Source organism: Microtus pennsylvanicus, chromosome 14, assembly GCF_037038515.1.
Source record: "Microtus pennsylvanicus isolate mMicPen1 chromosome 14, mMicPen1.hap1, whole genome shotgun sequence".
Taxonomy (NCBI): Eukaryota; Metazoa; Chordata; class Mammalia; order Rodentia; family Cricetidae; genus Microtus; species Microtus pennsylvanicus.
Window position 1 is genome coordinate 29,682,014 of NC_134592.1, and position 21,535 is coordinate 29,703,548.

General features: G+C 48.9%; 1 protein-coding gene across 1 annotated transcript in view; it reads right to left on the reverse strand.

Annotated features, from left to right (window-relative positions):
- The window catches only part of Ift43 (intraflagellar transport 43), a 79,112-nt gene that overhangs the window by 37,310 nt on the left and 20,267 nt on the right, over positions 1-21,535 (reverse strand). Inside the window, exon 3 of the mRNA XM_075948055.1 lies at positions 11,695-11,759. Coding sequence (XP_075804170.1) covers positions 11,695-11,759 — 65 coding nt within the window. The remainder of the gene's footprint in view (positions 1-11,694; positions 11,760-21,535) is intronic.

The following is a 21,535-nucleotide window of genomic DNA, read 5'->3' on the forward strand; positions in this document are numbered from 1 at the left end:
GAGGCACAGTTCTTAAGATGACAGGTCCATGGTGGCCGGAGGGCTCTGGCCACGCCTGCTGGCCTTGCTGTTCCAATCGTGCGCGCGGAGGACCCATATCAACAGAGTCCTGGGGTACCTGCTGAGCCCTACCACAGGCAAAGACACTACACCAGGTGCCAAGGGGCCAAAACTAGATGGGGAAGCCCGGACATTATGAGTGTGACTCTTACAATCAGCCTTGCGTGGGCCCAAGCTCTGGCTGGCTGCTGAGCACTGTGTGGCTCCGAGCACGCTATTTAACCTTTCTGGTACTGGCTTCCTCGCCTGCCAGAAGAGCTAACGACAGAAGCGCCTCACGGGGCTGTTCTGAGGGCATAGGATGATGGTGGCCACAGGGCCCACGCAAACGTCACCAAAGATGAATGTACATGCCTGTGCCGCTGGTCCACATGTGTGTTCTCATTCCATACAATAGAGGGCAAGACACGGAGGATATTTCCCCAGAAGAGAGTCTATGGAAAGGAAGCTGCACGTTTCCTATTGAATGGAGCTAGTCTTTAAAAACAGTTAACAGTGATAATAATATAATACAATCTTCACCATCATTATCAGAGGATTGATAATGGGGAAAAAAGAAAGAAAAGAAATATCCAAAGTCTCCACCAACAGGGGAACCCAGTCCACGGAATTAATACATGACAGTTAAGAAAACAAAACAAAGTAAGGATGGTGGCGCGGCTCAGTTGGTGGAACGCTTGCCTAGCATGCATGAAGCTGGGTTTCTTCACCAGTACCACGTAAACCGGGCATGGTGGCACATTCTGATTTCTCAGAATTCAATCAAGAGGGGGGAGTGACAGATGAATTGGAAGTTCCAGGTCCTCCTCTCTGTGGGGAATGCAAAGCCAAACAAACAAACAAACAAACACAAAAAGGAGGTAAAGCTAGAGGCCCTAAATGCAAACACACACACACACACACACACACACACACACACACACACACACACACACATCTTCAAGATGCAAGTATCATTAAGAGAAATACAACAGAGGCTGGAGAGGTGGCTCAGAGGTTAAGAGCATTGGCTGCTCTTCTAGGGATCCTGAGTTCAATTCCCAGCAACCACATGGTAGCTCACAAATGTAATGGGATCTGGTGACCTCTTCTGGCAGGTAGGCATATATGCAGGCAGAACACTGTATACATAATAAATAAATAAACCTTTAAAAAGAGACAGAAATATAATAAAAAGGCAATGTGCAGAATACAGTATGCTTGAAATATTTCTATGTGGTGTGTGTGTGTGTGTGTGTGTGTGTGTGTGTGTGTGTGTGTGTATCTATGCAAGCAAGTATACACACATTTTGTAAGACAGTCCTCAATTTCTCACTACCTGTGTTAAAATGCCAAGAATGCCCCAAGCTTACAGAAGCACACAGTTTAATACAGCTCACTGTAGAAACTCAGACACTCCCATTCCAGACTGGTAGCCAACTCCCTCCCGGCTGGTGCCCAGCATCTCCAGAGAGCACTACATTCTGTCATAGCCTGGAAGAAGATCCAAACCCAAGAACCAAAGTGAAGTTCCACCTCACACATACTGCTTCAGACCACCGGAAAATCATAAGTCACCTGCCAAACAGTCACAAGTCAGCTCACCTCCGGAAGTATGTGGGGACAGCGGTCCAGGGAAGTCACTGCTGAAGAGATAGTTAAGACTGGGGGAGATGACAGCTGTGGGTAAATTTAGTTTGTTTCTGTCTGGTTTGCATTTGAACACTAGGGAAGGAACTTTATTTTAAAACACGGAGCCTGAAGCTGATGTCAGGGAGTTCTCCAGCGGTGGAGGGACTCACATGGACCCCAAACAGCCCTCCAGCAACAGCAGAACTGGACAGATCAAAAGATACAGGTTTGAACTTCCTAAGAGACATGACCTCTGCACTATGGACAATCCAGGGAAACAAGGAGTGTTCCACAGGAGACTCGGCATTTTGCCTATGGTTATTCAAGGGCTATTACCAAGGGCTGCTCATTCCGCTCCTGATCCATGGAGACGCACCTCCAGCCCTACAGTCCCAGACCAGCTCCAAGAAATGGCCCGCCACGGTGACTAGAGAGCTTCATGTCTGCAACACTAGACACTGCAAAGGGCTGCAGGCCAGTCTTCAAAAGCACGTAAGAATTCATTCTAGATGTGCAGTTGGTCCTTTATTACAGAGAAGCCAAGACTAACCTGGCTGAGAGAAGCTTACGGTGTATGTGGGGGGTGGGGGCTGGTAGCAGGCTGGGGAGGTGAGGGCCCTCACCTATCCCCGGGCCCACCAGGGTCCACCAGGCTAGGACAGCTACTGGGACAAGGACCCGTGGACTGAGGGCACATGGGCAGGCCACATATTCAGCCCAGGCAGTCACTCTTCCTGACACTGGGGCATCAGCTGTGTCCCTCTGTTCCGGAGAGGTGCTGAGGACTCCATAGTGGCACACCACTCAGCTCTGCAGAGCTAATGGATGCTGGGCCAGGAAGCACTGACCAGCAGTGCCGTCACTGCACACCCAGGCATTGATTGCATCAGCAAACTGGCTTTGTGACCCTAGGCAGGGCCCTAGTTTGCACCCGACTATACACCCAACACCCCTGTATCTGCTCCAAGTGGAGGCCTATGACCCCCCCCCCCCCAGATCACAAGAAAGATTGATGTGCAGGTCATACCTCTCTAGCCTACAGGATACCTGTGAGCATCCTAAAGCCTTCAGGAAACTTATCAGAAGTCACATGGCAGGTGCTTTCTTGGCCTGGGAAAATACTGTACCGCCTGCCTCTCTACCTCCCACTGAGATTAGGAAAGTCCAGGAAAAGCCAGCACTTTGAGATCCCGAACAGGAGAGCACAGACCAGTACCACTGCCTTTGAGTCACAGCAGCTAGGGGAAATATATTAACCAGTGTTTGTCTGTGTGAACAAGCAGCGTGATGTGTGCACGCATGCGTTCGCGCATACACACAGGCAGACATTAAGTTTGTTGTGCCGGTGCATGCCTGCAATCCCACCACACAGGAGGCATAGGCCAGCCTTGTTATATAGTGAATTCTTGGGCTAAAGAGTGAAATCCTGTCTCAAAATAAAATGGAATAAAATAAAAGACATGAAGCTAACTTGCAAAGCCTCCACATATCCTCTTTTGCTTTCTCTCCTTTAGGAATTCTCAGCCTCCTTCAGCCTGGTTATACTTCAGTTTTAAGCCCACGTTTTTCTGCACAAATATGCAATAGGCCACCCCAGAAAACCAGACTGAGGCCCTATCTCCATGGCTTGCCTTCCCCAACACCAGTTAGAGACCTGGGAAGTATCCCCCTGCTGCAAGGCTGCGGGGCTGAGTGGGGAGGGGCAGCTTAGCCTCTGCCTTCACCTGCACCCTGTTCTGCCATTATCCACCGACCACTGTCACTCCTTCCAGCTCTATGGATGGATAGGGTGCTGGGGGCAGGGTGGAACGACCTGATGCGTCAGCGCCCTTTCCCCACTTCCGTGAGGATCCTTGTCTTCCACCTGTTATTTCAATGCATACAGTCTGGGTGTTGTTTAGTTTATCTTTGGGTCCTACTGAATATAACAGATACCTAGCAATAAAGGATGTAAGTAGATTAAAATTAATTAGTAGTAATTATGGGCTTGCTTATTCATGTCCTTGCTTTTGCAGAACCAGGCACCGACCCTGGGGTCCCGCTATGTGCCCAGCTTCTTTTGGCCTCTTTTGCAACTTGGAGGCAAGGCCTCACTAAGCTGTCCAGGCTGGCCTTGCAATCTTCCTGGCTCAGCTTCCCAAGTATTTGAAGTTATAGACCCGAGTCGCCTAGCCTGGGTTGGCCGAAGCTTTTCTAAATTCATTCAACAAAAACCTCTTCCTCAACCATCTGTCAGTCTAGGAGGCTTTGAACACAAACTTAGAGGAAAAGAGAACTCACTCTTTGTGGGTGTTGGTCAAGAAAACTGTAGCAATTTCCACAAGAGACAAAACTTTCTAGACTGATGAGATATTCCTTATGTCCTAGGTGCTCTAAGGGAGGTGAAAGATTCCACCATTTGGGAAGCTCCTTAAATTCAAGGGGGAAACAACTCAACACCTTCAGGAAGTCCCTGAAACTGATCAGATTCATTCATCCATCCCGAAGCATATACAAGCTGCAAAGATGGAGACACTCAGACAAGCAGAGCTATCTGGACAACTACCTGAGCCACCTAGAAGAGGCTCAGTCCAGCCAAGTTGGCTGGACTCCACTCTCCAACCTGTGGACCTGCCTGAAGGCTATGCAGTGTGCTCCAGACTCCCAGCTTTCCCGAGTCACCCATGCTGGTGCAAGCATTGTTGACGTAGCTGTCTTTGAGTAATTCTTGTTCCGGTAAGTCCCCTCACCTTGTCACCTGTAAGAAATCCCAATCCAACACACTGGTTCACCAAGTTGTATTTGGGTGGTATCCTTACTCTGGTCGGTCGGTCACCAGTCCCCTAGCTTGGCTGAGTAGACGCTTCTTTGTGTCTCCCAGGAATAGTGACACACAATAGAGTCTTACATAGAACAAAGAAATGTAAGGTGTATGCTAAAAAGTTGTGACAGTGTTTGGCTCTAAAGCCATCTTTTCTAAGCTTAGAGTATCTTAAAAGTTTACTGCAGAAGCCCTCCCCCTACCACACACACACACACACACACACACACACACACACACACACTAGGTCTTCCCTTCTCAGTCATCTGCCCCCCTGGCCTCACTCATCCTTGGACCCCTGTCATCTTACAGGTGACTAACCTACTGAACATTCCTACAACCTTACCACAGATTTGAAATTTTTATATAATAAAGATTAATGGCCGGGAGGCAGGAAAGTAAGGACGGGTTATATTTTTGGCAATCAAATCATCAATGACAAGTTCTTAACAGAAGAATTTTCCATAAGGAGTGAAAAAATTTTTTAAAAATCACCACGTGATAACACTTAATGAAACAATTTCCTTAAGCAACTCTGGCCAATGGATGCTGCACCTATTAAGAGTCTGATGGGATGGCAGGGTGGAGGGGAGGGCATATATGACTACTCCATTGACCATGGATTACTTAAAGTGGAGTACGTGGGTACCGGTACCCACCCTCTGGCCCTACCTTCCCATATCTGCACTGCCCACACCCAGGCCCCCCCACACCTGGGCCCTCCCAGACCCCTCCACATTGGAACCCCCAAGACCTCCCTGCCCGAGTCCCCCAACACATATCCAGGTCCCCCCTCACACACAGTACCCTCCCAGGCCCCCCTACACCTGGGTCCCCTCACTCCTGGGCCCCCCCAGGACTCCCCACACCCGGGCCCCCTCACTCCTGGGCCCCCCACACGCAGGACTTCCCACACCCGGGCCCCCTCACTCCTGGGCCCCCCACACCCGGGCCCCCTCACACCCGGGCCCCCTCACTCCTGGGCCCCCCACACCCAGGACTCCCCACACCCGGGCCTCCTCACTCCTGGGCCCCCCATACCCAGGACTCCCCACACCGGGCCCCTTCACTCCTGGCCCCCCACACCCAGGACTCCCCACACCCGGGCCCCCTCACTCCTGGGCCCCCCACACCCAGGACTCCCCACACCCGGGCCCCCTCACTCCTGGGCCCCCCACACCCAGGACTCCCCACACCCGGGCCCCCTCACTCCTGGCCCCCCACACCCAGGACTCCCCACACCCGGGCCCCCTCACTCCCAGCCCTCAACCACAACAGTGCACATAGCTTGAAGTACCAGCTAGACCTAGCTATAACTCTACCTTGGAACACGACCATGGGGAAATAAAGAAACAATTTAAACACCACAACTCTGAGAGAAATGGTCCAAATCCAGAATACAGGATACTCTCAGGCTAAGTGTCTTACAGTCTGCTCTCCACCCAGCAAAAAAAGCAAAGACTTGGGGAAAGTGAGGGGTGTGGCAAACCTGAGAAGCTAAGGGCAACAACTAAGCAAAGTGCGGACCTTGATTTGTCCTTTTTATAGCCCAACTCCACCAAGACATCTTTGCTGCAATGAAAATAACTGAATATGATCTGGGTATCAGATAACATTAAGGAATTGTTATTAATTTTGATAGGCATAGAATAGCATGGTGGTTAATAAAGGAAAACAGTCTTTATCAATTAACAAAAATGATCTCCAGCAGGAGGGAGGAAGTCAACAATCCTGTCAGGCTGCTCTCCTTGCTAGGGACTCGTATCCCCACGTATGTCTTCGTCAGATGAACTGTTTACCCGTACCTATGTCTAACCCAGCAATTTCCCATCTTTCAAGTCGCGGAGCAACTAAATGAAGCATCTGAGTGGCAAGCTGGGAGGGATGGAGAAGACTTCTCACAGGTGCAGTCAGCCTCATGGCTTGGCCGCATCTAGGTCTGGTGTAGGCAAGGGCAGAAGATCGTAGCAGGTTGCATCCCCAGAGCCACGCACGGCACCCAGAAGGGAGCTCTAGCAAGCCTGCACCTGCGACACCTTCCTAACGAGCGGGCTGTGGTGGGGCTGGGCAGGCTGTGACACGGCTGGGATGCGAGGACACAGCCCATGTCTCTGGCTGTGCTCGGAGACCGCCGAGCCCTCCAGGTCTGGTGAGTCGTTGCCTTTCACACTTCTGTAACCTAATAAGAATTAACTACTCGCCCCTAACAAGAAGGTAGAGACTCCAATGTGCAATGACATAGAGGGAGAGGACAGAAGCCCTTTAGCATTCTTGGAACATCTATGCCATTAAAAGAGAGAGAGAGAGAAAGGAAGAGGAGGAGGAGGGAAGGGGGTAACCTCGGGACCAGCGTGCGGCAGTTCCCCCGCCATCTTGATGTCCTTGACACGTGCAGATGGTGTGGAAGTGGCTGGCACCAGAACAGCCCGCGAGGAGGAATGAGCGGCCAATGGAGATTTATGTGAGCAGAGCGAGATGGACAAGGTAAAATTGTCAGGAGGAGTTGTTGGAAAGTAAAATATATTGTGACAATTCCACTCCTGCCGTTCATCAATAAACTGACAGATCATTTAGTGTCAATTAGGAGTGATAGATGGACAAGTCCCCATGATCCTGGGCCAAAATTAATGGCTGGGAGGGAGAGGGTGATTGAAAATGACGGCTGACATTGAGAGCAAAGTCCTGAAAGTCCCCGAGGGGCCATTACTTGCCTCATTCCCTTGCAGATCAATGCAGGGACAAACCCAAAAACAGACACTTTGAGACAAAACTTAGTCAGAAGGCCTTCTCCTCCCCAGGTCTGCTTCCCTGCGCTCAACTCTTATCACCATGGCCATGCCGGTGACCCATCAACACTTTCAGTGTCCCCATTCAGACAACTTCAGGCACTGACTCCAAGATGGTGCCTTTGGCACAGCTACTACTTTCAGGCCAGAAGGGACAGATATTAATGTCAGGTCCTGAGCTATTCCTCAAGTCAATCCTGCTCTGTACCTTGGAGTGAGCCCGAGTTCTGGGACACGGTACCTCCCAGGGCCAAGGCCCACAGATGCTCTACTCTGTCTTGGGAGTGTTTCACACGCCGAACAAAGGTACCACAGGCTCTCATGTATGCTGGCCCCGAGCTCACTAGTCAGAGGCAAACAGCCTTCTTCTGTCCACAGAAGACAGGTAGCTGTCTGACACTGTCATTTGTCCCCCTTCACTGATGGAACCTACCTGAGTTTGTCATGGCCAGGAGCTGTCTGCACCCCATCCCCATATTATTATGATGAACCCTGAATCTCTAAGGTGATGATGGTGTCTGCAGGTGGCAATTGGGCAGGGCTAGGGTCACAAGGATGGAGCACTCACAATGGGAGAGAGGAACAGAAGCAGACCTACCCAGAAAGAGCCCCTCATCAAGAACTATGTCATGCTGCCGTCTGACCTTAGACATCACTGTCCCCAGAAAGACCAGTGGAACTGTGCCCTGTCTGAGCTCCAGGCACCTGGCAATTCCTAAAAGCAGCCAGACTGTGTCAGAAGTGTGGTGCCACGCAGCCATTACTATCCCAGGAGCTTCGAAAGCAAGCGGACTGTTTCCCAGCACGAATTCTTTGACCAACTGCCTAAGGAGGAGGCTGTCTTCCTCCCAACACCAAATCTTAAACCAAAACATTCTCACAGTCTCTGTCAGAATCCAACTGGCTTGACCCACATCTACTCTGCAAGGTGGTCCCTGGCCTTGTCACTGTTTTCTGACATCACATGGTGAGCACCACCCACGCCATTTGCCTCCCACTTACCTGTGCTCCTTGGACGATTCCTGACTTATTGACTAGAGATGCCTGATATCCTCGATTAGAATCTAGCTCTCCTGGGCCAGGAAACACACCCTGCACTGTGGTACTCACTAGATCAGTCTGGTTCGTGCAAAAAACACTAGTAGACACTAAAGCTGTTAGGGAAAAAGTTGTGGAGAGCAGACTCTGTTCAGTGCCCTAAGGCAACCAAGACGATCACTATTCACTCTTGGAGAAAATCAGAACTTTCCAAGGGGAAGCTCTCTAGGTCCTCAACAAGGCTGAGCGGTCACACTCGGTACTGCCAGCACAGTCCTGTGTCTTCGTATGAAACATGAAAGGAAGTGTACAGTAACACCTGTCCTTGCCCCAAACCTTCAACGTGAATCTAATCATGACAAATTAGAGAAACTAAAGACAGTTTTCTGTGAGACGACTGGCCTGGATGCCTTAGACAGTCCACAGATTCCACAGTAATGGGAGCTGTTATGGGTTAAGAAAGGAGAAGAAGCTGGGCCTGGTGGCGTCTACCTGGAATTGCAGCACTTGAGAGGCTGAGGCAAGAGGACGAATATGGGTTTGAGGCTAGGTTATAAAGACCCTGTCTCTCCCCCCACCCCCCAGAAAAGGGAGAGAGATAGAGAGAGGAGGGGAGGGAAGAGGGATAGAACTAGTTAGTATAATGTGTGGATTCTGATTGGATTCCAGGGCTAAGAAGACATCAAAGGACAAATAGGGCCATTTAAATGTAAATGATGTATCTGATACTATTAAGTAACTGCAGTGACCCAGTGATCAAGATTCTGTGACTACACTGGAAGATGTGAGCTTTAGTATAAAGGGAGAAATGTCACAACGTTTACAACTTACTTTGGAATGGTTCAGGAATAAAACAGAGGACGAGGGACATAGAAGGAGAAGCAATGGGAAGAAGGGACACAAAGGATTGCAAAGAAACATGTCCTTCTGTTGTTTTTACTCTGTTCTAGTGCTGGGGGCAAAACCTTTACATGCTGGGCAAATTCTCTTTCACTGAGCTACATCCCTGGGCCAAGAAAATCTCTAAATGTGTCATTTTGAAGACAACTACTCAAAGAAATTCTAATTACAGGTAATGTCTACTCTAAGACTGTACATCTTCAAGACGCTGTAATTTTTGTGTGTGTCTTTGGGGGGTTTTTTGTTTGTTTGTTTTTGTTTCTCGAGACAGGGTTTGACTCGGAGCCTGTCCCAGAACTTGTTCTGTAGACCAGGTTGGTCTCGAACTCACAGAGATCCACCTGCCTCTGCCTCCCAAGTGCTGGGATTAAAGGCATGGGCCTCTATCACTTGCTCCATCACCAGGCTTTATATGTGTCTTAAATAACCTTGGCAAGTGGCTACTCCACTGGTGCAGTGAATAAAGTTCTGGTCTACCTTACATCTAAGACTTAATGCAAGGAATTAAAAACAACTTGATTTGTAATCGCACCTTTACCAGGGAGCTCTGAGCAGAGAGAGCACTTCCCCTGACAACTCCACTGAATCCATCTGTAAAATGGGACTAAAGACGAGGGCTAGGAAAATGTCCAACAGTTTTCTTCGTGTCAGACCAGCCTAGATTAACTGGCTTACACAATGAATCAAACTCGAGAATCCAGAAAACCCAGCTGCAGCCAAACTTGTTCAGCCTGGAAGAACTAAAGAAAGCCAGAGGTTCACAGCAGGAGCTGCATGCAGGTGGCAGCTAGCACTGCCCAAGAGACACCCTCCTATTTTGTTGGTCTGTTTGGTGTTTTGTTTTTGTTTTGTTTTTTTCCTTTTGGTTTTTCGAGACAAGGTTTCTCTGTAGGTTTTGAAGCCTGTCTTGGAACTAGCTCTTGTAGACCAAGCTGGCCTTGAACTCACAGAGATCTGCCTCTCTTTGCCTCCTGAGTGCTAGGATTAAAGGCGTGAGCCACCACCACAAGGCTTTATTTTATAATCTGGGAACTAAGAGAGGGCCGTGCTATTACCAATCACCATAGTTTTAAGCATCAGTGTTAGAATTTTGCTGTTGTTTCCTGTGACATTGGGATCAAATTGGGGCATTGCACACACTACCATAAACTTAGCACCCGGCTGGGCAGGCCCCGAGAGCTTTTCCTGTGCTGTGTCTTCCAGCCTCTGCCCTATTACTGCTCTCTTATAAGGCTAAATGACATCCCTAAGTGGACACGGCCACAGAAGTTAGTGCTACAATCCACACCCAGGTGTTTCTGAATCAGATGCCTATGGCTGTGAGTGGATTCCTATGGGCAAAATTAGGGAGGACCAGCTGCCACGTGACAGTCAGGCAGAAGTGGGGAACTGTTCTTTTTGACTCAAGAGATGTCATTTGGAAACCTTCCCAGAGACATGGATACTATCATGGATGGCCCAAGAGGTCCATCTCCGTCTAGACTGAAAAACGCTCGTAACGCTGGGGACATAGCTCAGTTGGTGTTCTTTCATCTAGCAGTACACAAAGCATCTCTGTGGTGTAACACGGAGCAGAGTCAGGATTTGAAACTAGGCATTCTGGTTCTGTGCCTCCCAATCACCATGCTCTGCCATCACTAAACATGGAACCACAAGGCCTCTGGCATAAGGATGAATGGTTGGGGTGAGAAAGGGGTTGGCTATCACAACAGCACTGGTCTTGTTGCTTCAACCCCCGCACCACCCTGTCAGCACTGACATCCAGAGGCTCAAGGATCCTGAACGCTTCGCTCAACCTTATCCAGCTGGGTAAGAACGGACCCAGCATCCACAGTCCCACACAACCAAAAGGGGATGTGACAGGCCTGTGGCACTGGTTGCTCCTTCTAGGAGCTCCAAAGGAGAGGAGAGAATAAGACAATATTGAATTATCATGGGCCAGTGTTCCCACCAGCTCCCAGCACCGGCTTATGATAAACATGAGATGCCAACGAGGCGGTGAGGGGACACCTGTCCCGTTCTTCACGAATGAATGATCTACGCCCGATGCAGACTACGTTCTGCTACAGAGTTCATTCAAGAAACTAATGGGCAATTCCAGCAGGCTGGAGAGATGAAGAACGGAGCAGGGCCGGACTTTAAAAATGGCCAGTCAAGCAAGAGAGAAGTCATAAAGTATGGGATAAATCAGGGCCCACTGACACAGACCTCAGAAGAAGCAAGTCAGAGACAGCAACTACTGCCCATGGGTGGGAAGTTGGGGTTTCGTGGAAAAGGGACGTTAAGAGGTACAGGGATTGTTTCATGGGATGGGAGAAAAAATGTCCTAAAATTGACCGGGTAACAGGTGCAGAACCAGAACAATTACGTTGTATACCTAAAAGGCATGTGACTTGCCTCAGTAAGGTTACAAAAATGACAACACAGGCATGCCGCCCCCGTCCCCAACCCCATAGCGCCCTACCCACCCCAACTTATCCCTGGGAGCGGTGTACTCACTTTGACACCTTTATGGAGTCGTCTGCCCAGCCTCCCTGCCGTCGAGGTGGTTTTGGTGGGGGAGTCTGTGTGAGAGAAGCAGACGGCAGTCACTCGGCTTGTGCCTCCCAATACCACAGAGCACCAGGTTCAGGTCACCTGAACCAAGTTAGCCCACTGAAGCACTTCCCCAATAAAAATATGAAAATAAATTCTAATTTCCTATGGAAATCATCCCATCATTCCTCCTGGTGGGTGTGGAGATCGGCACACTGTTCCTAACGGACAGCTGGCAGCGTCTACTGAAGACTTAAAATACTCAAGGTTTTGTTTTTTGTTTTTTTCAGGTCTGGAAAATAAACCCAGGGCCTCATTCATGCTAAGTACAAACTCTACCAGTGAGCTGCATTTCCAGCGTGTGCATGTGCGTGTGTACATGCATATGTGTGTGTGTGTACATGTGGTGTGTGCATGTATGTGGGGATAGAGGATATATTCACATGTATGGAGACCCAAAGCTCCACATTGACAGCTTTAGACAAGGTCTCTCACTGAACTGGGATTTCACTGATCAGGCTAGGCTGGCTGAGCAACGAGGTGCAAGGCTCTACCTGTCTTTCCCTCCCTATGGTTATAGGACGGCACTACCATGTCCAGCTTCTTATGTGGGTTCTGAGGACCTGATGTTTTACCTCCTGAGCCATCTCTCCAGCCTGCTTATGCCTGTTAAGGCAGTAATCCTTTTTTCTTTTTCCTCTTTAAAGATTTCTTAAGTTTTACTTTCTCTGTGTGGGGATGTTCTGCCTGAATGTATATCTGTATACCACATGTGTGCAAGGCCTATCATGGCCAGAAGAGGGCATCAGATCCCCTGGAACTGGAGTTAACAGATGGTTATGAGCCACCACGTGGGTGCTGGGGGGATGGAACCAGGTCTTCTGGAAGAGAAACCTGCTGAGCCATCTCTCTAGCCCTAAGACAGCAATTCTAAAGCCAGAAATTATCACAAGGACATAAACACAGACGAATATACGTCATTTCTGTGTAACCAACACTTGTCAACAACCAAAACAGACAGCAATAAGAAACTAAATAAAAGGATATATACAAAATAATATGCAAATAATGTAAAACTATGTTATAAAAATATCAAAGTTCATATACATTAATTAAAAACATTTCAAAACAGCAGGAATAAGGATCTGACTTTGCAAATGGCCACAAATATTTTTACTTAGTTCATTAGCTCTATACACATAATAGGGACTCCCAACAAGGGCAATTTAAATTGCTCATCCCTGTGCTGTTACCAATTTTCTGACTTCTAATGGCCTATTTATATTACTTTTATAAGAATAAAAGTAATAAAATGAAGATTTAAGAGTAAGGTTTGCTTAGCGGACATAAACACGATGCTGGCCATTTGGCTAGCAAGCACTCCCCTAGAATGGGCACGGCCAGAAAGCCTACTGGACAAATTCTTAACCAGCACAGTGGAAATAAAAATACCACCCAATAGCAAGCTTCTAAAATACCTGAGCCAGTGAAACAACCCAGAACGCGTCCTATTTTGAATTACACAGCATTCTTTCAGGAATGTTTTTTTTGAAATCTCAGTTTTCTTTTTCCAGGAACTTCATAAAATTCTAGCTGTGGCTCTCAGTCTGGAGAGGCATTCTGACAAATGGGCTGTGACAGGGGTCAGCAAACTTCTACGAAGGACTAGGAGGCAAGTATCTCTTTCACGGGACACACAGTGTCTGGTGTGACCACTGAACTCCGACATTGTAGAGAAAAACAGTTCTGATACTAAGGCAAACGGTATAGCTGACTTTCAAAAACAAAACAGAAAGTCTAAATCCAGGCCACGGGCCAACTGTGAGGGGGAAGGATGTGGTTTGCTGACCCCTGGACCGAAATGTCATGTCACTGTGCCCTCCTTTCTGAAGTCTAATAGGACCATTTGATGCAAATACCTCTCAATATGCCTGCATGCCTAATGCTTTTGATGTTTTGTTGTTGTTTTGGTTTTTTTCAAGACAGGTTTTTTTTTGTTTTTCATTTTTCTGTGTAGCCCTGGCTATCCTGGAATTTGCTCTGTAGGCCAGGCTTGTTGGCGGAGCTTTCTGTTCCTCCTGGTCCCGCAGCCATTCAGTCCCAAAGAAACACACAGAGGCCTACATTAGGTGGAGGCTGCTCGTTTGTTCCCCAGATGCTCTGACCCAAAATAATCACACAGAAATTTGTATTAATTACAATATTGTTTGGCCAATAGCTTAAGCATACTTCTGGCTAACTCTTACATCTTAAATTAACCCATTTTTATTAATCTGTGTATCACCACATGAGTGTGGCTTACCAGCAAGGTTTCAGCACATCTGTCTCTGGTGGTGGCTATGTGGCGTCTCTCTGACTCTGTCTACTCTCTATATGTATCTTTTCCAGCCTGGCTATATTCTATTAAGCCATTGGCTGAAAGCAGTTTCTTTATTCATTAACCAATAAAAGCAACACATATACAGAAGGACTTCCCACACCACAGGCTAGCCTCAAACTCACAGAGATTCACCTGTGATTAAAGGTGTGCACCATTATCACCCAGCCCGTTTCTGTTATTTGTTCGTTTGTTTTTAACATGGTGATCAGTTTTCTTTTCTACCAGCTTAGCAGTGTTCCTGCCTGGCAAACAAGTGTCCCATTTACATACAAGGTCTTTCTGTGGTAGGAGCCAGGATCTGCTGGAAATGACTGAGAAGGATCCAAGCCATGGAATAAAACACCCACACCTCACTGAGCACTTGGGAAAAAAAAAATCAGCTTTCCACATTAGAGGCCGGCAACAGAGCCAGAGGAGGCCCCTGCAGGCCAACCCCACCTAAAGGCAGAGGCTGAAAGTATCTACCTTCTGTCCCTGGAGGTGGCACAGGGAGACCCAACCATGTACTAAGGGGCTACGCCCTTGCTGCTCAGTCCACCTAACGCACTGAAAGAAGCAGCCGTGTATCCCATGCCCTGCTTTCCCTTAGACACAGCTGGTTGAATCCCAGTGTACTGGACCCAGGCAGAAGTAAGTAGAGCCAGGTCCGATGACACATGCCCCTAATCCTAGCACTCAAGAGGCTGAAGCAGGAGGATTCCAAGTTTGAGGCTAGCCCGAATGACACAGTGAGACAAACAACCACAAAGAATCAACTTGATTTCTTGCCCCAGGAATCCAGGCTTGAGCTGCAGAGGTAAGGGGGCTTCTTCAGACAGCACAGAGTGGGCAGGGCCTCTCTAAATAGGCAGAGGGACCCAAGTGATATGCAGAATCAAAGGACCTTGTCTTGTCTCCTGCCATGCATAAGACAGTGTGTTGAAGGCACAAACGTTTGAACTGAACTGACCCACACTGAGGCCCCTTGAGATGTTTTAAACCGATTTATGGCCAGGCAAGGCAGAGCCTGTTTATAATGTCAGCACTTGGGAGGCTGAGTCATGAATTCAAGGCCAGCCTGGGCTACACAGAGAGACACTATCTCAAAAAGGGGGTGGGGTAGGCTAGAAAAAAATGGTCCAGTGACTAAGAATGCTTACTATTCTAATCATAAGGACCAGAATTCAAATCCCAGCACCCAAATAACAATCAGGGCATCTCATGCACACATTTAACCCCATCTCTGCAGACAGTAGAGATGCAGAGATCACTGAGGCCGGCCGGCTTTCAGCCCAGCCAGGAAAACTCCAGCTTCAGGCTCGGGAGAAGTCCCTGCCTCAAAAGAAACAGGTAGGGAGTGATGGAGAGGGACACCTGGTGCCCTATTCGGGCCTTCACGCATGTGCACAGGTTCACACCCACACATGCTCATGCATGCATGCACATAAATCTCTTAAATCGAGAAAAGCCTACCTACTGGAGGATGGCCCTGTTTTCCCTGAGACGATGCAGTGTGGACATTAATTGGTTGCAGTGTTTTGTTTGGCCTCACAATTTCTTTTGTTTGTTTTCAATTTATGATACCATCTAAGAATTGGAAGATTTCCACACTACAAGTCAGTTTCCAGCTGTCTTGACAAACTGGAATATCCAGTAATACTCAGGCTGAGCAGGAGCATCCCCGGGGGCAGGGGACACAAGTGGCCAGTCCCTCACCTGTCCTCACCTCTGGCTCCTTCCTGCTAATGTTCCTTCTGTTGCTACTGTACTGTGGCACTGTTTTTATCCCTGGTACAGAATTCTCTGTTCTGCTGCTGCTTACCAGAAATGGGGAGAGGGAGGCTATGCAGTTTCTGAGAAAAAAACAGGCAGTGTGATCTTTTCTGGCGTGCCCAATGGGCAGAATGAACACACTTTGACGTAACCATTAATTAGTTCAGTGGTTCTCAACCTGTGGGTTGCAACCACTTTGGGGGTCTAATGATCCTTTCATGGGGGTCCCACATCAGGCAACCTGCACATCAGATATTTACATTAGGATTCATAACAGTAGAAAAATGACAGTTATTTTACGGTTGGGGGGGGTCACTGCAACATAAAGAACTGTACTAAAGGGTCGTGGCATCAGGAAGGTTGAGAACCAAGGCCTGAGGCTGGCGCAGCCGACACCTGGGTGTGTGGTCTCTAACCATTTCTCTGCTTCAGGTATCGGGAAAGACAGGATGAACTCAAGCAAAGCCTGTGATGGTAAATTACGGGGAGCACCCAGCCTGTTGGGGAGCTTTTCTGTAAGATGCCAGGAGTCCAGGACAGGTCAGGAGGAGACTGACTCTTGCGTACTGGCTCTTCTCTTCTCTGCATGTGGTCACAGTGTCGGGAGGGGAAGTCCGACCTGGGAAAGGAGGGTGTGTAGAAAAGGAGCAGAGGTGCTAACAGACTTCCGAAATGTGTCTTCTGAGTAATCCCTTCAAATGGAGAGGGAGTGGCCTGCTGACAGGACGGCTGAGTGCCTAGAACAGTGCCAGGCCTGTCTTCTACCGTCACTGTCACCACCATGACTACTGTCACACAGGAAAGACCAGACCATAATCAAACACACAATCGTTTGAGGGAAAATTAAAGCCAGACTCCTTTCAGGCAGGCCAGATCTCCTCAGGCATTGCAGCTAAGGTGAGAGGCTTCACCTCTAACCAGGCCCCAGGAAGCCATGGCCACTGGGGAAGAGCGAAGAGCTCCCCTCCTACAGGTCACAGCCACCATTCTTTCCCAGTCACAAAATGGTGCCCTTGACTGAGAAACAATCCTGCCACATAGCAGCTAGTCCTCCAAGCCCAGCTGCTTGACATCTAGCTCTAAAATCAAAGTTTTTCTTCACAAATGGCAGACACCTCCCAGAGCTGACATAATATACACCATGCTGGAGGCTGCTCCTCCTCTTCCTCAAACACTGGAGCATCTAGGAGAGGGGGTATGCAAGGAGACCTCTGGAAAGACAGGTAGGCAACAGGACTCCCGCCAGCTACTAGGGTCTTGGTTAAGCTCAGGGGGCACTGGGGCAGTCAGGAGGCACACGTGTGCCTTCCCACTGATCGTAAGAATCAGCCAACAAGAGACATACTGGGTGCTTCTTTTCGATGGCTCAGTTGGCAGCGTGGAGGATGGCAGAAACTTAACAGGAAAGGGGTATGCTTTAGCTGGAGTTTGAGGGTGCGGGCCATTGTGTCAGGGAAGACGCAGTGGACAGAGAGTGGGACAGCTCACACTGCATCTCGTCATCATGAGGAGAGATGAGTACATCTGCACAGCTTGCTGTCTCCTTCCCCACCCACGACTGGTACTTGCACCCTCTGTCAATTAACCTTTCCGAAATACCCTCCTAGACACACTGGGAGCTGGATTTCCATGGCTGTTCTAAACCAAGCTGGGTTGACAGACAGGCTAGTACCGGAGGAGGTGAGAAGGGACAGGCAGGACTCAGCAGTCTGCAGAACTGGAACCTGCGCATTCAGAGGGAGAGGTCCATCTCCTGGTGGGGAATGTTTACACTCTGGGTTGATTACTGAGACCAAGAACTGGAAATGGTCTCCAGGCCTGAGAGTCCTGTCAAGGTCACATAAACATCCTGGCTGGAGGAGACAGACTTCATTACCCGCTATTCCAAATTACACGGAGTCTTCTGCAGGGTTCAACTTCATTCCTGGTGCAGAGACAGAAAACTATGCCCTCCTTGTCTTCAGATGTTCCTAGTTCAATGAGGCCAACAGGAGGCAAACTTCAGGGCTGGGTGAAATCTGTGTGAACACACATCAGGTTGAAGGTAAACCCAGGAGGCCACAACGGTGGCAGTGGCAGACATGAGTTCAGGGAGCCGCAGTGCTCCAGGGAGGCAGAGCTGAGGCTGAGGTGAGACCTCCCCTTAGGCAGAGGAGAGCTCCAGGAAGCTTTGCCCTTTCTTGTCACCCTGGTGGCTGGCTCATGAAGCCACTTTGTCCTGGGGCATCTTAAAGACTGCTCTGACAAGCATGTTCCCAGGACTCGGCACACAGCTGAAGGGCAAAGAGAATGGTGCCAACCCAGGACACACAAAGGAAGACCAAGTCAGGGAAGTGATGAGAAGAAAGTGAGTCTTGTCCTGGATTGAGAAATGCATGAGAAGGGCTTCAGTGCAGCTCACGAGAAGAGCACTTGCCTAACTGAATCTGATTCCCAGCACTGGAAAAGGCAAGCAGGCAGACAGATAGACACACAACCCAAGGGTGTGTGTATGTGACAGCAGGGATGGTGACGTGATAGTGATACCAGAAACAGCACACAACCAAGAGCAAATTCTGTAGCTCCATCAATGTCATGGTCAGGGAACCTGGGAATATCCTGGGGATGCATCCTGAGCATTGACAATGCAAGCCAAGTGATGTCAGGTGCACCCTGCTGGCACTGCCGCTTCTTAAACTAAGTGCAGACGGTCTACTTGACATGGAAGTTGATGGCTGGCTTCGGACAGTGCAGTTTCAGAAAATCAACTGGTTTCTTCTACATGGACTGTCCATCCCCTGGTTGCCTTGATGCCCTTCCTGGAAGCTCTGGTGACATCTAGGCACCCAAGAATCTCCATCTCTAAGAGTCCCAAGACCTTCCAGGAACAAGCTGAAACACAGGACAACCTGAGGCTAGACCACTCATAATGTTCCTTTTGAGACCCACGTGCCTTTCCTTCCTAAAGGTCACAGCTCAGAGGCAGGAGTCCTGCAGTCCCGAAGGTCCTACCCAGCTCGGTGCTTTAAGCCCCAGCTGCAGTCATTCTTCTCCCACGGGGGCCACAGATCCCTCTCCATCCTGCCCTTCAGGTCTGGATAGGACCAGAAGAGACATGAATGTGTGATTCATTCTTTTGTCTTAGCTCGTACATGCCTGAGTTCTCTCCATAATGACCCATTCGTTTAAAGGGGAAAGAGTTTGCTGGGGTCCCTCCTTGGAAGGAGACCCCCAGGCTTCAGGCAGGCTAAGAAGACAGTTGCCACCCTGCTTCCCGGGAGTCCATCAAGTGCAGAACTTGCCTGGGAGCACCTTGGAGGCTAGCACGCTCTGTTCCTAAAGGTGCTCTGAACGAGACAGTGATGTTATTCCTGTGTTGGGGAGGAAAGAATATACAGTCCCAATGATCTTCAGAGCCAGAAGAGAGGACTGACCCTCAAATTCCAAAGTCCCAGCTTATCCTTCAAACGACTCTGCTTCTGAGATCCAGAGGTAAGACCCCAAAATATCAGTCAGAAAAGCCATTTCCAACTTTGGCTGACTTTCTGCCAGATGACATCACACACACACACACACACACACACAGTTTTTTGTAAAGAGGATTCTTGGATTATATAACCCCATGAAGGGCAGAAATGAGGCCTGGTGACAGCAGCATCCCTCTGTTCTCTCTGGAAAACCAAGCCACATCTCGAGTGTGGGAACTAATCATAGCCTGCTGGGGCTGCCGCTGCCGGGTGGAGGGGGCAGGACCCCGCATAGCTCCGCATAGAGAAGCAAAAATGTACTGTCTCCAAAAATAAACCCAGGGCAGGAACGACTGCGAGTAGAGGGTTGTGAGCACGTGACCACGGCTGCAGTCTTGAAATACCAGCATGCTACAAAAAGAAGCCCGGGAGAGGCAGAGCGCGGGAAACTCAGGAAGCAGCCTCTTTATATGGTCTCATCCGAGTGGGCCAGGATTCAACGAACTGGAATTACCATGTCAGAGGGAGCCTCTCGGGCCAGCCTCATTTCTGATCTTTATATGGTTCCCCCAGATTCCTAAGATGCCGACACACAAAGATGCCGCAGTGCCAAAAAAGGAGCCTTTCGGGTTTGGAGCCTGAGCACGTGCTCCCGGGAGCTCTGGAGAAAGCCCACTCCCAACATCCCCCCCAAATGAGTCAGGATCATCAGGGTTCTCAATTCCGAGGGTGATCTGTTTCAAAATGCCAGAGCAAGCATACAGAAATGCCCAGTGTGCAAATGCACAGAAATGCCCTGTGCACGCACACAGGAATGCCCTGTGCATGCACACAGAAATGCCACGTATTCAAGCACACAGGAATGCCCTGTGCACGCACACAGGAACGCACAGACACGTAATTAAGTGAGGGTCTAGCGCAAAGTTCACACCAGCCTTCTTCAGTTTGAACTTTGGTCACTGACTGAAAAGGAACTTCCTTCCTTGCTCCAGCTATACAGGTGCTTATACTCGGCAGGGGTCGGTATCCATTCTGCCACTCAGTACTCCTACGCTAGTACATCACCAAGGACTTCCTGTCTCCTGCCTAAACCCTGAGTCTCACGCTAAGACATCATAGAGCGGAGTTTTCCCACAGTGGATTTAAGGTCAAGGAGGGCCATGGATCATCTGAGCTTACAACTGAACCCTTGTGAGAGTAAACACAACTCTCTCTGTGAAAGAACAAACTGAAATGGACCCAGAACACAATTATTTTACAAATAAGAAAGAAAGAAATCTGGGCGTTAATGGCCACCAAAGCCATGGGTGGAAGACTGACTGGGAAGAATTGGTTTTCATGGTTCCAAAAAGAAAATTTGCCTTATAGATTAAGTACTAGCTGCGAGGAAGCAAGTGCTTCTTAAGGAAGGCCGTGTCTGTCGCCACCCCAGCTCAGCCAGCACACTTCACAGCGGTAACAATGGACGTGGCGTGCCATCTCTTGAAGGGCACAGCACCACCCCGGAAAGATCCCTGCCAAGAATGTTCCTCTGGAATCTAATCAAGCCTTCCGATCTCATTTCCAGTAAGCTGGAAATCAGGTAAGACCAGCCTGGTCTACAAAGGAAGTTCTGAAACAGCAAAGCTTCTGTTACACAGAGAAACCCTGTCTTGAAAAACAAAACAAAAACAGAGGAACAAGCAATAATTTTAGAGATAGGAAATGAGGGTGCCCTGAGTGACAGATGACGCTGAGGTGGGGACATCGAGAGTGACACCTAGTTTCTTAGGAATAAGTCACTTGAGATAAATGGTGAGACGCTGTAGCCCAACAGAGACTATACTCAAAGCATAACTGTTATATCTAAAATATTTTCCAAACTATAAGCAAACAGGGTAAGTGTTAGCTACAGTTGGGTCTCATGAGGAGTACAGGCTGTACCTTGTAGCATTGTCCCCCTACTTTTCCAGATGTTTCTGTTTGTAATGAAGAGATGACCCAGCCAGGGAGGAAGCCACAGTATAAAGTTCAGGCTAACAAAGAGCAGAAGAGCGGGGCTGGTGTGGAGGCGGGCACACTGTGCACACTGTCCACGGATGTGCCGGCTCAATAAAAAAATAAAAAATAAAAAGACGAGTGTAACAGCAGCGCAGACATTCTCTACTTAATGGCCAGGAATTCCTAATGCCACAGCCAGAAAATAACTTTCCACCAGACACATCAGGTCTTGTGATCCCTGACATGA